General features: G+C 41.5%; 1 protein-coding gene and 1 long non-coding RNA gene across 2 annotated transcripts in view; one reads left to right on the forward strand and one right to left on the reverse strand.

Annotated features, from left to right (window-relative positions):
* Nucleotides 1-234: 234 nt before the first annotated feature.
* LOC308586341 lies at nucleotides 235-2,326 on the reverse strand. Its single transcript, XR_014007829.1, has 2 exons — nucleotides 1,182-2,326; nucleotides 235-942 (listed from the first exon to the last, which is right to left on the reverse strand). It is a non-coding gene; the product is annotated as an uncharacterized lncRNA (long non-coding RNA).
* A 289-nt stretch (nucleotides 2,327-2,615) lies between these two features.
* Nucleotides 2,616-14,229, forward strand: part of FARSB (phenylalanyl-tRNA synthetase subunit beta) — a 29,901-nt gene continuing 18,287 nt past the window's right edge. The window contains exons 1-11 of the mRNA XM_081192642.1: nucleotides 2,616-2,767; nucleotides 4,033-4,088; nucleotides 4,762-4,916; nucleotides 5,782-5,854; nucleotides 6,505-6,620; nucleotides 8,636-8,786; nucleotides 9,589-9,697; nucleotides 10,192-10,262; nucleotides 10,763-10,824; nucleotides 11,828-11,879; nucleotides 12,419-12,480. Of these exons, the coding sequence (XP_081048768.1) occupies nucleotides 2,710-2,767; nucleotides 4,033-4,088; nucleotides 4,762-4,916; nucleotides 5,782-5,854; nucleotides 6,505-6,620; nucleotides 8,636-8,786; nucleotides 9,589-9,697; nucleotides 10,192-10,262; nucleotides 10,763-10,824; nucleotides 11,828-11,879; nucleotides 12,419-12,480 (965 nt within the window). The 5' untranslated portion in view covers nucleotides 2,616-2,709. The remainder of the gene's footprint in view (nucleotides 2,768-4,032; nucleotides 4,089-4,761; nucleotides 4,917-5,781; nucleotides 5,855-6,504; nucleotides 6,621-8,635; nucleotides 8,787-9,588; nucleotides 9,698-10,191; nucleotides 10,263-10,762; nucleotides 10,825-11,827; nucleotides 11,880-12,418; nucleotides 12,481-14,229) is intronic.

Consider the following 14,229-nt stretch of genomic DNA (forward strand, 5'->3'; position numbering starts at 1 on the left):
TTCTACAGAAAAGTTTTACATAGGAAAGAAAGAAAGAAAGAAAGAAAGAAAGAAAGAAAGAAAGAAAGAAAGAAAGATGTGTGCGTTTTGAAGCATGGTAAACCAGCAAAGACATAACAATTACGACATGTTCTTTGGGCTGTGGTTGAGATTTCTTGGTTATTTGACACTGTGGCTCTCATTGTTAGGAGATCAATCAAGGATGGAATAAGGAACAGAAAATGCTGAGACATGTTTCAGTCTTATGACTTTAATGCTACACTGATTGGTACCATTACAAACATATCCATCTCACAAAATAGTAGAAGTAAAGACCAAAGTTTGCACTCGTCCATCAAACTTGTTCTAATGCATTTTAAATATTTGAATTTTCTGTGCCCCCCCCCCCCGCCCAGTTGTCTGGCAAATGCTTCCTGCTGCAGGAGAGGAGAAATAAACTCTCCAGTGCTGTTGTCTCCATACATGGTGTGAAATGGGTGTGATGTGAAAGAGAGGCTGAGAGATATGCTGGTATTTTTTTTTTGGGGGGGGGGGGGAGCAGCAAGCATGGTAAGAGAAGCAGACTGGCTTATGAGGGTTGTTATCTTGACATTACAGCCTGGGCTGGAACTGAAGCTGAGTGGCATATGACGACCGTATAATGCAAGGTAAATGCAATGTCACCTGCTGTTAATATCCTCATGTGGCAGTTTGGGAGAACGTTTAAAACCACTTTCTATTAAAGAGCCAGGGCTAGCCCTACCTTTAAGAGGAGTAGCTGGTGCTTTGGGGGTGGGAGAGAGAGTGGTGGCAAGTGGCTGGCCCTGTGCTCCCTAAGCTATCTTGCTGTCCTCAGGAGCCTGCTGCCCTGTCACCAGTGCCGACATAAGCATCAAATGCCAGTTCAATCAGTTTCTATATGTAGAAATAGGTCCGTGTGCAAGTGCACCATCTTGTTCTTCACTTTGAACATCAAATTGTACAGTGGTACCTCGGGTTAAGAACTTAATTCATTCTGGAGGTCTGTTCTTAACCTGAAACTGTTCTTAACCTGAAGCACCACTTTAGCTAATGGGGCCTCCTGCTGCCGTTGCGTCGCCGCTGCACAATTTCTGTTCTCATCCTGAAGCAAAATTCTTAACTCGAGGTACTATTTCTGGGTTCCGGAGTCTGTAACCTGAAGCGTATGTAACCCGAGGTACCACTGTATTGATTTGGCCCTGGGGCTGAGACTGAAGGTGGCTGACAGCAGCTGTCATATAAAAGTTTTTAAAACTGTTGCTGGCTCCATTTTTCTGGTTGAAAAGAGAACATTTCAGATACAGGATTCCGCTGCAAATTCCTATCAGGACATAGACACTAGAACAAAAAAATAAAAAGTTGTCCAGTAGCACCTTAGAGACCAACTAAGTTTGTTCTGGGTATAAGCTTTTGTGTGCATGCACACTTCTTCAGATACGAAAGCTTGATACTCAGAACAAACTTAGTTGGTCTCTAAAGTCCTACTAGGGACACGGGTGGCGCTGTGGGTTAAACCACAGAGCCTAGGATTTGCCGATCAGAAGGTAGCGGTTCGAATCCCCGCGACGGGGTGAGCTCCCGTTGCTCAGTCCCTGCTCCTGCCAACCTAGCAGTTCAAAGCACGTCAAAGTGCAAGTAGATAAATAGGTACCGCTCCAGTGGGAAGGTAAACGGCGTTTCTGTGCGCTGCTCTGGTTCACCAGAAGCAGCTTAGTCATGCTGGCCACATGACCTGGAAGCCGTACGCTGGCTCCCCAGGCCAATAAAGCGAGATGAGCACTGCAACCCCAGAGTCATCCGCAACTGGACCTAATGGTCAGGGGTCCCTTTACCTTTATCTTTAAAGTCCTACTGGACCATTTTTTAATTTATTTCGACTGTGTCAGACCAACATGGCTACCTGCCTGAAACCAGAACAAATATAACAGGATATAGAGACGTTTCACGTGAATTCAGTTTGCTAACTGTATCCATGTGCTCAGGCTGCACACCTTGGGCCGCTTGCCTGGGAGTAAGCCCCGCTGAACTCGATGGGGCTTCCTTCCTACAGACATGTCTAGGACCCCACGCTGTCAATCATCTGTACCCATCCCACAACCACGATGAAAACACACTGGGGTACAAAGGCAGTTAATGCATAAAGTTCAGCCAAAAGCAAAACACAGCAAAGTTAAATTAACAACTCCCTCGCCCCCTCGCAGCTCTCTGCCCCGCAGCCAGCACGCAGCTAAATGCAGATTCGGTTCGCTCTATGCATTTGCACTCAGAGACAAACACGTTGCCTCGCTTGCAGGCGGCGGAACTGAATGAGTCCGGAAGCCGGGGGGGGGGGGCTGCCAATTCTCTTCCAGCCCTACGTAAGTCTATGGGCAGAGCGTGTTGCTGATGCAAACGTTATTTAGTTGTCTTCATCTTGCCTGATCAAAGATCACCCAAACAGCAGGCGAATTCCCATCTGCTGACGGAGGCGCCGCGATAATGATCTAGCCCCTCGACTATCTTCATGACAGCCTATGTTTGCCCTTGGGTGAGCCGGGCGAGCTGGGAGGAATCGGAGCGCCGCGGCGCGGATCAGGCATTGATTTAGCCAGCACTCGTTAAAGAAGGAAAGGGCCCGAGGCCCGACCCGGCGAAAGGGCTTTCCTTGCAGGGGCGCGCTTGGCGCACGCGCAGTGAGGTGCTCTTGCCCCGTCGTCTCTTTTGCTGACCATGCCGACTGTCAGCGTGAAGCGGGATTTGCTTTTCCAAGCGCTGGGCAAGAGCTACAGTAAGTGGGGAACGGCGGGGGCCGAGGGGTGGTGGTGGTGGTTCTCGCGCCAGCGGGGTTTGGGCATCCCTCATGCCGAGGGAATCCAGGGAGACGAGCTGGGGGGAATGTGTCCAGGATCAGGCCTTGAGAGGCTGCTGGGGTCCCTGGCAGGGAAAGGGAAAGCAAGGAATGACAGGCTCCTGCAGGTCTGTCGGTCGGTGTGGGGTCTGGAGAAGGGGAAGGCTGGGTCCTGGTGCGGGGGTTGTGCGTGTGCCCCAGTAAGCTGCCCAGAGTGGCTGGGGTGTAAATAATATATTTATTATTATTATTTATTAAGATGCCTTTAGCTTCAGGTCAGACTGAAATCTGAGGCGTGCCTCTATCTTTTGTAGAAGGAATGAAAGAGGTTTTGTTCATTCATTCCACAGCCAAAGGAAGGAAGCATTGAATTCCTGGACTGGATCTGTTCCATAGCTGTCAACGTTTCCCTTTTTTTAAGGGAAATTCCCTTATTCCGAATAGGATTCCTCTCAAGAAAAGGGAAAAGTTGACAGCTATGATCTGTTCATGCATCTGTAGGAGTTGGGAAAAGCAGAAGGCGTCTTGCCCAGCCCTTGTTCCTGTAGAATCATAGAACTACATATAGAGTTGGGATGGTCCCTGAGGGTCATCCAGTCCAGCCCCTTGCAATGCAAGCAGGCTCAACACCAGGGGTCCTTTCCCCATTTCTACTTAATTTGAGGTACCAGTGGTTGAAAATTATGGCTGTACATACTTGGAAGAAGGTTGTAGCTTCATGTGCCTTTTGTTGTTGTTTTAGATTCAGATTTGTTTGTTTGTCGTAGCTGTGGGCTTTCCCATTCTATAATAGAAACTGCACAGGTAGTAAATGTAATTGGTACAATGAAGAGGGAAAGAGGTATAATATAGAGTGTGAAAAGGGCTAGATGAGGAACACAAATGGGAGGTTATATGTAGCTGATAAGAATACTTGTCAACTGGCAATTAGTAACCATATGTTAAATTACTGTGCTAGGAAGCACAAAGAGAGATACTATACCAAGTTGCAAAATGATATATATGGATTACGTATAGATACCTTCAATGTTTTAAAGTAGGAGTGGGAAGTTAGATACTTTGCAGAACTGGAGTTATTAATATACTTTCTGGCCCCTTCTGCAACCGAGCAGGTGAAATCAGTTGCCCTTTTCAAGGACTGAACCATTTTGACTTACTGTAAATATTAGCACATGCCAGAATTAATGAAACAAATTCCTTTCCAGCGGATGAAGAATTTGATGAACTATGCTTTGAGTTTGGATTGGAACTTGATGAAATTGTAAGTAATTATTTTTATTAACATATCTGCTTGCAAAGATATTTAATTTGTGGCATTTGTTGTGTAATCCAGCTGCCATCCTACAAAACTTTATTCCTGAATATTTAGGACCCTCTTCAATGAACAGCCTACTAGTATAGTGAAACTATACTTTTAGTATACTTTTAGTACTTTTTATTCCATATAATCTTTCCTAAGTTCAGGCTGTAGTTGAACTTTATTATAGTAAGTTAATGACTAAAAGTTTCTCCAAATGGTGAGGTCTGAAAAACCAGTCTGTACAGTATTATTATTTTGCTGTCAAACTTAATAGTGTGTTAATGAGTAATGACTGCAATTAGTTGTCAGTAGAATTTATAGCTTCTTTTTTAAAAAAAGGTCTTTGGCTTGTCACTGTTATGTAGCTGCTTCACTATACAAGTTTTGCTAAAAATATAGTTGTAACATATTTGGTATTCTGAGTAAAAGTAGTTAGGGTTGTGCTGTCAAACATTTGTATGTCTCTGGCTGGTATAGACAACCATTTCTTTTTAAAACTTCAGTACAACTGTGTTTTATTAGTGATCTGCATGTTTGTATGAAAGTCACATTAACCAAACTCATTTTATTTTTTTCATATATGTATTACTGATTTCAAAACAGTTTCCTATGAAGTACGCTTGTTTCATTTCAGACTTCCGAGAAGGAAATAATAAGCAAAGAGAAAGGTGGTGAAAAGGCTGAGGGTGCATCAGAAATCATTCTCTATAAAATTGATGTTCCTGCTAACCGATATGACCTTCTTTGCTTAGAAGGTCTCGTCAGAGGACTTCAGGTCTTTAAAGAAAGGTACCGTAGTATTTGGAGATGTTGCAAACCTGTTTTATTCATTTACTAATAAGTGCTTAGGTAAAACACTTCCATTTGGTCTGTTCCTGAAAAGCATTTGTGTAACTAGGCTGTAGATGCTGAAGTTTCTAAAGCAAGTAAAACAGATCTACAGAGCACTCCAAATGCACTGCAATGCATTAGGAAGCAAGAGTATTGACTTACACACATACTCTTAAGTCCAACTCACAGTATTTTCTAATGTTTTCAAGGAAAAGTTGAGTATTATTAGAAACGTGATTTTACTCTGTTCTATTTGTTTTATGTAACTTGTATTTGCATTCATTGGATGTCTGTTTATATTTGAGCAACATTTTCCTGCAAAATGATGTGTTGATAGTAGCACCCATTACATCTTACACATATTTCCTCAGCCACTTATTGAATCCAGTAAGACTTATCTCTAATGATAAAATGATAGAACTGTAGAGCTGGAAAAGACCCTAGGGGTCATCTAGTTCAATCTAGTTCAAATGTAGGAATCTCAACTAAAGCATCCATGATGGATGGACATCCAACCTCTGCACTTTAATACTTTCTAGCAAAAAAAGGTACCAACTGTTTCCAGTTGTATTTAGATGCTTTAAAATATTGAATAACACTTAAAGTTTGGTTCTATTTAAAATATTTAAGGTACAGACTTCTTCTTGCCCTATGTGCACGTGTGTGCATGGCTGACTAGAAGGTGGCAGAAGGGAGTTTGATATTTAGGAGTTGCATATGTTGTTTGGAGAACAACATGGATCCATGGTTCAGTGCTGTTACTTTTTCTTGTATATGTGTAAAAATTGTTCTTGAATGTTAATCTCACTGCTTAATATTTTAGAATTAGGGCTCCAAGATACAAGAAGATCACACCACCTAATGGTGAAATTCAAAAGCTGACCATCACTGAAGAGGTAAATAAAACATAATTACATCTCAACATAACACTTCAATGAATGTTTGTCATAAGTGATGATGATGGGGCCTCTCTTTAGGAATTCTGAAGTCTATGCTTTATTGGATTTAAAGTAAAATTCGAAGTTAGCTGTAGTAAGGCTTTTGGTCACCGTGTGTATCTTCAGGAATATATGCATGTGAGAGGACAAATTAATCTGTGAATATTGGCACAGTTTAAACGCCAAGCAAGGAGTTTGTACTGTTTCAGTGAAATGTTCACTTCTTATCTTTGGATTTCAGAATTCTGTGCTGTTACAGCAGCTTGCTTTTGAAAAACTCTTCAGTTTCAGACACAGTTTACCATATTACTGTATAGGTGGTGGGTTGCAGGGATGGGGTTTGTAGTTTGATAAAAGCAAATGTAAAGCAACCTTGAGGGATCCCAGAACTCATTCCATGGTTCTTTGGATCTTGGTCAACCTTTTCTTGCTCCTAGGTAGAGTTTCATGATAGAATATGGTAATTTTTTCTTTGTGGAGTCCACCCCCAAAGTGAAAATTAATTGCAAAATATTCTGTGTTTTGGGATTGCTTCCTAGTGGCACAATAGAATCCACCCCGCTTTGTCAAATTCCCTAATCTTCGTAATGTACCCTTACACATTGCAGACTACTCAAGTCCGTCCTTATGCTGTGGCTGCAGTGCTTCGTAATATAACTCTTGACAAGAACCGCTATGATAGCCTTATTGATCTTCAAGAAAAATTACATCAAAATATATGCAGGTTAGTTGGCAATACTGCATACAGTTGAACAAATTACATTGTTGTTGTTTTTTTAAATGGTGAATTATGAATCATTGGCAGCATTCACACATTGTGTTAAACCATAGTTAAGCTTCACTATAATGTAAAGGCGAACACACAGCAATCTTGTGTACAGTGTGCAAATCACTGCTGCTTCACTCCTCCCTTCCCATGTTGCTGGGAGCTACATCATGGTTTGGTTTGACATTAACACCCAATCCTGAGCTCACAATTTGTTTTCCTCAAGCAAAGCAGGAGCAGTAAGCCAAGACCAAACGCTTGCTACTGCTTATGGTTTGGTCAGAAAGAGAGAAAAAAGCCATGAGCCTGGGTTCAAATACAGTGCTGCCTTGCAGCAGCAAGAGTGGGGGACGAGCAACTGGATCAATTTCTTGGAAAAGTTGTGATTGAAGAAGAAGGTGGTCTTTTATGTTTTCATTATAAAGGTAAAAGGTAAAGGTACCCCTGCCCGTACGGGCCAGTCGTGTCCGACTCTAGGGTTGTGCGCCCATCTCACTTAAGAGGCCGGGGGCCAGTGCTGTCCGGAGACACTTCCAGGTCACGTGGCCAGCGTGACGAAGCTGCTCTGGCGAGCCAGCACCAGTGCAGCACACAGAAACGCCGTTTACCTTCCCGCTAGAAAGCGGTACCTATTTATCTACTTGCACTTAGGGGTGCTTTCGAACTGCTAGGTGGGCAGGAGCTGGGACCGAAGATGGGAGCTCACCCCGCCGCGGGTATTCGAACCGCCGACCATGCGATCGGCAAGCCCTAGGCACTGAGGTTTTACCCACAGCGCCACCCACACCCCTGTTTTCATTATATTTTAAAGCATTTAGCTATTTTTTAAAAAAAATCAGGGCTAATTGAAGAAGCTTGGATAAATCTTTTTTTCATGGTCTCTTTTGATATGCATATTATTGTGTAACATTGAAGGCTGTTTAAGACAACTGGACCACTGAGCAGAAGTGATTTAATATTTCTACAGTGGTGCCTCGCAAGACGAAATTAATTCGTTCCGCAAGTTTTTTCTTCTTGCGAGTTTTTCGTCTTGCGAAGCACGGTTTCCCATAGGAATGCATTGAAAATCAATCAATGCGTTCCTATGGAGACCGTCCGGGGACAGAGGGGAAGCGCCGCGCGCCTTCCCCTCTGTCCCTGGCCCTGTTTAAAGCAAGGGGCGGCGGGGAGAAGATTGCTTCTCCCTGTTGCCTGCCCCGCAATCTGCGGGGACAGAGGGGAAGGCGCGCGCGCCTTCCCCTCTGTCCCCTCTTTTGAAGCAAGGGGCGGAGGGGAGAAGATCGCTTCTCCCCGTTGCAGCCCCTTGGTTCAAAAGGGGTCCGGGGAGAGAGGGGAAGGCGCGCGCGCCTTCCCCTCTGTCCCCGGAGATCGCGGGGCTGGCAACGGAGAGAAGCGATCTTCTCCCCGCCGCCCCTTGCTTCAAAAGAGGTCCGGGGACAGCGGGGAAGACGCGCTGCGCTTCCCCGCTATCCCCGGAGCTTGCGGGGCAAGCTTCGTTTTGCGAAGCAAGCCCATAGGGAAATGCGTCTTGCGAAGCGGCTAAGAAAACGAAAAACTCCTTCGTCTAGCGAGTTTTTCGTCTTCCGAGGCGTTCGTCTTGCGGGGCACCACTGTATAAAGAAGATTATTTATTTATACATACATACATACATACATACATACATACATACATACCCTGTCCATCTGGCTGGGTTTCCCCAGCCACTCTGGGCGGCTTCCAACCGAATATTGCAAACACAGTACAGCATTAAACATTTAAAACTTCCCCAAACAGGGCTGCCTTCAGATGTCTTTTAAAAGTAGATAGTTGCTTATTTCCTTGACATATGCTGGGAGGGCATTCCACAGGGCAGGCGCCACTACTGAGAAGGCCCTCTGCCTGCTTCCCCTCTGTGATATCTGTATATTTTAATGAGGAATTTCTGGAGTGGTTGGAATCTTCATTGCTAATTTGTCTTGTTTTCATTTTATAGGAAAAGATCATTGGTAGCTATTGGTACCCATGATCTTGACACAATCTCTGGCCCATTTACATACACAGCTAAGCCGCCATCTGAAATTAAATTCAAACCTTTGAATCAGGACAAGGAATACAATGCTTCTGAAATCATGGATCTGTACAGGGTAGGTGACTACAAATCAATAAGATGTATCTTCAAGAAAAATGCAGGTGTAGAGACACATTGTTCACAATTTAGACAGGGTGGTCTGCGAGGCCTTTTTTGGCAGCGCTCAGCGGCATTCAAGAAAAAAAAATCTTAAAGCCTTTAAAAAATATTTTTGTCATTTATTCATGAAAGCACATTTATTTGTGTATTAAATTTGTAATATAACTATTTAATTAATAGTTAAATAATTAACTATTAATTATGTGTGCTTGTGTGTACACACAGACACACACACATAATATTAATTGTGTATGTTAATTTTACATATATTGTGAGCATTTTAATTTATGATATGGAAATTTAATCCAGTGTGTGTTGAACTACTCTTGTGGCCCACTTGGTATGAAAATTTGGACTGCCCTAATTTAGAAGATGATGCAACTAGTTCTCTGTGTACAATGAGGTTTCATCCCCCCCCCATTAGCTCCCCATACTACATAGGAAACCAGTTTTGGAATTGATAGGGAGTTTAAGAAAAATATGACTAAAGCAAAATACATGGAAGAAAGTTACATTGTTGAACCAAACATCATAATGATGCTCAATTCACATTTTTCCCCATGCATGTTTTCTCTGGAGAAACTTCAGCATATGTTTTTTCATTTTTTTATGCTAGGAATGAAACACATCTGTTAGAAGCAGCAGTGTTATGTTTTCCTTTTGTTTAAATAATATCGTGGTGCTACAATCGCAGGATGATACCTTGCAGTAACTGCTTAGGAAAAAAAATGTAAATATTTCTGCTTTATTTGTTTTAGACGGATAGCCATCTGAGGCATTATCTACACATTATTGAAAATGAACCCCTTTACCCAGTTATCTATGATAGCAATGGTGTTGTGCTTTCAATGCCACCGATAATTAATGGTAAGATTGTGCTTTTCTTATTTTGTGTTAATTTAGTACTTTCTATCTGCTACCTCATGACTTTCTTCTTCTGTTAGGGTCTGGTGAAGTTCATTATTTTGCTTATACCAATACAGTTACAATACTATCTCTTTGCTGAAACCTGTGTTGCATAGTAACCTTTTCTGTTTTTGAGGGTGTTTTTCATCTATTCTCTCAGTCTGATTCTCTCAAATCTATATTAAAAGAAGAATATAAGCTGTTTTGAAAGTGTAGAAATTTGAGAAAATGAAATGTAGACTGTAAATGTAACAAAGTGTTGTTCAGAAATGTACATATTACATCAGTATGCCTGTCAGGACCAAATTGTAACTCTAATTTCAGTGTTCAGTTGAGGTGAAGTCTTTGCTGTATGGGGAAAAAAATTGGCAAGGTCTAGAAGCCTGCCCATATTTTAAATAAAAGCACTCTTGCAGCATCAAACGACTTCAAATGTCTGTATCTGTATTTTCCAGGGGACCATACAAAAATAAGTCTTAACACCAGAAATGTGTTCATTGAATGTACAGCCACAGATCTTACCAAGGTAAATAAGCTTGATAAAGCAGCAAGATGCTGAACAGTATAATTCTGCTGAAAGTATAATTCCGATTTGCAAAGTTAATTGGAAATGGTTAATCTTTGAAGCTGACCTAAGCTGCTAGCATACATTAATCTCTAGAAATATATATTCGGCAAAGTCTATATGAGAGTTTAGGGTGGTGTTTATGGAGTCACCAGATCCTACAATCTCATAGTTGTTGGACTGATTGTTCCTCTGGACATTTAATTTTAGAGCAATAATCCACTTGATCCTCTCGTCTGCCAGCCACAGGCACCCACTCACTTCATTTTCAGGAAAATCTGTTGACTTCAACCAATGGGATTGGGTTGGATAACTCTTGCCTCACTTTTTGGGCAGGGAGGGGAGCAGTTAGTTTTTAAAGGTGATACACTGCTTTAGTATCTTATTGTGAGCTAACATTGTAGTCTTGTATTTAAAATATGTACATGAAACTAAACAGTATATATATATAATTCTTAAAGGCGAAGATTGTCCTTGACATCCTTGTCACAATGTTCAGTGAATACTGTCAGAAGCCATTCACGTGAGTTAACCTTTTTTAAAAAAATTTTTAAATTAAGTTTCTTTTCTCATAACAAATAACCAATAACATTACTAAACCTACATTTTCCAATTTTCTCCCTCCCTGTTGACTTCCATCAACTACCATTCCTGATTTGTTACATCAAATGATACATTCTGCTGTTTGTATACTTTAATATGTTATCACATTGTTATACTACTTGTTCTCAGTAAATAAAGTTGTAAATGTTTATTTAAATCCAGCCAACGAGATCATTTCTTCTTCTCGTTTCTGCAAATATATTGTAAAAGGTTCCCATTCTTTTTCAAAGTCACTATTATCCTTTTCATGCAATTTGTTAACTTGGCCAGTTCTGCATAGTTCATCAACTTTTCTTGCCGTTGTGCTTTTGATGGTACTTCTCCAGTCTTCCAGTTTTGAGCTATTAAGATTCTTGCCGCTGTTGTCACATACATAAATAGATTCCGTTTTTCTTTCAGCAATTCTTGTCCTAAAATACCTAAGAGAAAAGCTTCTGGTTTTTTAACAAATAAAATCTTAAACATTTTTAAAAAATCATTATATATCATTTCCCAAAAGTTTTTAATGATTCTGCAATCCCACCACATATGATAAAATGTACCTTCCCCTTCTTGGCAGGGGGTTGGACTCGATGGCCCTTGTGGTCTCTTCCAACTCTATGATTCTATGATTCTTTACATCTCCAACAGTTTTTTTGTTCTGTTCTATACATTTTTTGCCAGTTTTACTGCTGCAATGTACCATCTATACATCATTTTCATGTAATTCTCTTTCAACAATATACAATCCGTAAATTTCAAATTCACTTTCCAAAGTCTTATCCAGTCTTCAGATTGTATATTATGACCTAAATCCTGTGCCCATTTAATCATTACTGATTTGACTTCACATGAGTTAACCTTAGCACTTAAAACAAAAACAAAAAATGTTCATGTCTTCTGTATCCCGCAAGTTAAACATTGTTTGCTTTTCCCTCCTCCAGTGTTGAAGCAGCAGAAGTAACTTACCCTAATGGAAAAAGCTACAATTTTCCAGTGAGTATTGCAGAAGTGATGCAACCGGAGCTTTGTTTTCATAAATGCAAACTAATAAATACACATTGATTTTTTGAAAGGAGTCATAAGACAGGGTGTATTTTCTCTTTCCCGGCTTGCATGTCTGCTGCAGAGCACTTTGGGTACCCTTGTTTGTTCCGTTGCACATCATAGAGTTCTTTTACAGGGTAATGTTCCAACTATTTCCCCAAAACTGTCCCACTTACCATCTTCAAGTGCAGTGCCAGGACGCTTTGCAACCTGAAGTGGAGCCTAAATATTTCCCTAGAAGGGCCAGTACTTAAAAATGAGCCTGTGTATTCTGCCACTCCCGCCCCTACCTTCATCCTGCCACCTCAAGCTGATTGCTTCACTCTGTCCAGGTAGGCTTTCTGGTCTTCTGCCAACATGGTCTGGATTGTTCTGGGTGCTGAGTGGCACATAAATTCCCCGTAGGTTTTTAATTACGTATGTAGGAGAGTGATACGCTTAGAGAGAAAATAGATTTCTATACTTAAAACTTCCTCTCTTCTTTGCAGGAGCTGGCTTATCGTCGGGAAAAGATAAAGCCTGAAATACTGAATAAGAAAATTGGAATTAGGTTTGCTAAATCTCTTGTCTTCCTTTGAAGGGTGCACATAGTTCCATTGACAGCATTTGTGTCACATTTTTAATGCTTGTTAGGTTTATACATTTTTAGGATCTGGTGAGAATACAGAGAGGTGCTTAAACCCTAGAGATCCATATTTTATGATATATAACCCACTTTTTGGATATACAGTGGTGCCTCAGAAGACGAAAAGAATCTGTTCTGTGATTCTCTTCGTCTAGCAGTTTTTTCGTCTTGCGAAGCAAGCCCATTGAAGGATTAGCGGATTAGCGCTATTAGCGGCTTTTAGCGGCTTATCTGCTGATCGGATCAGCTGATAAGCGGCTTAGCAGCTTAGGAAAAGGGGGGGGGGGAAACCCAGCAGGAACTCGCAAGACATTGTCGTCTTGCAAAGCAAGCCCATAGGAAATTCATTTTGCGAAGCACCTCCAAAACGGAAAACTCTTTCGTCTAGCGAGTTTTCCGTCTTGCGAGGCATTCGTCTTGCGGGGCACCACTGTACAGTTAAATATCAAAATACAACAAAAAATCCAACTAAAATAAAATAATAACATAATGAAAATTTGTTTGGTAGAGCCAAGAATGCCGTAGGTACCACTTTATTTAAATTTCAAGTCTCAAAGTGTTCTATTGTACGTATTAATGAACTCAGTGTGTGATGCTACAGGCTAGAGAACTATCATGATGACCTTACAAAATACCACAGTGCCAACTACTGCTCTGAATAAATGTTGCACCCACCATTCAGTAATCGTTCTCCTTGGATAGTTCTGAATGGATGTGTACTGTTGCTCCAAAGCTGTACCTTTTTATTTGTTGTTGTTGCTGCTTTATTTACATATCTCCCTTTGTTAAAACAAAGGAGCGGTTCAACAACATGCATAAACTTAAGATGAGAAACACGGTCTTGATGCATCACTGAAACACAACCATATTAAACCTATCACATAATATAGCACCCCGTAAAAGCAATCTAAGATGCCATGTACTATATCATGATATTCCAAAGCACTTGCCATGTGTCGTGTTAGTGGGACTCATTTGGGGACAGAAATGCAAGTTATAGTTTTCCTCATTGGGAGGAACAAAGACAAATACTTGACAATGAAGTCAAGTATGGACCCATCCTGTTGGAATCAGGGGGTCGAAAGGCCAGCTGGCTCGGCCCCAGCTGGAGCATCTCCCCTCAGCCTTGCCGATGTGGAGATTCATCGACCTCTGCTCCGATGTACATCAGTGACTCAAGCTTGCAGACTTGAGCACACATTACTCAGCAGTGTGAACTGTGCAACAGAAGAGGCTTGAAGCTGTAGGCACATACTAAACTACTCATTTATTATACATAAATCAGGACAAAGAAAACATGGCATCTCTCCTTGCCGTCTTCTCAGAGAGAGATTAAAAACAAAAGCAATACAGAGCGGAAGTTCCGCTCACACCAGCAATTTGTCCTGGAATGTAAACAGACATGTGACATGTAAAAAACCCATGTCTGCAGCAAAGGCTGGAATGGAATCCCAACACATCCAACATTCTCTACTTGTATTACTGTTCCACTGAAATACTTCTTTAGCTATAGCATTGCTACCAGGAAATCTGTCACTCAGTAGTGGCTCTATTTGTGGAATGCTCTCCCCACCTTGGCACCTTCATTATACACCTTCAGGTGCCAGGCAAAAATGTTCCTCTTCAACCAGGCCTTTGGCTGATTAACATCCTATACCCTTTTAAATGTGTTTG

Source organism: Podarcis bocagei (assembly GCF_964188305.1).
Source record: "Podarcis bocagei genome assembly, chromosome: 4".
NCBI lineage: Eukaryota > Metazoa > Chordata > Lepidosauria > Squamata > Lacertidae > Podarcis > Podarcis bocagei.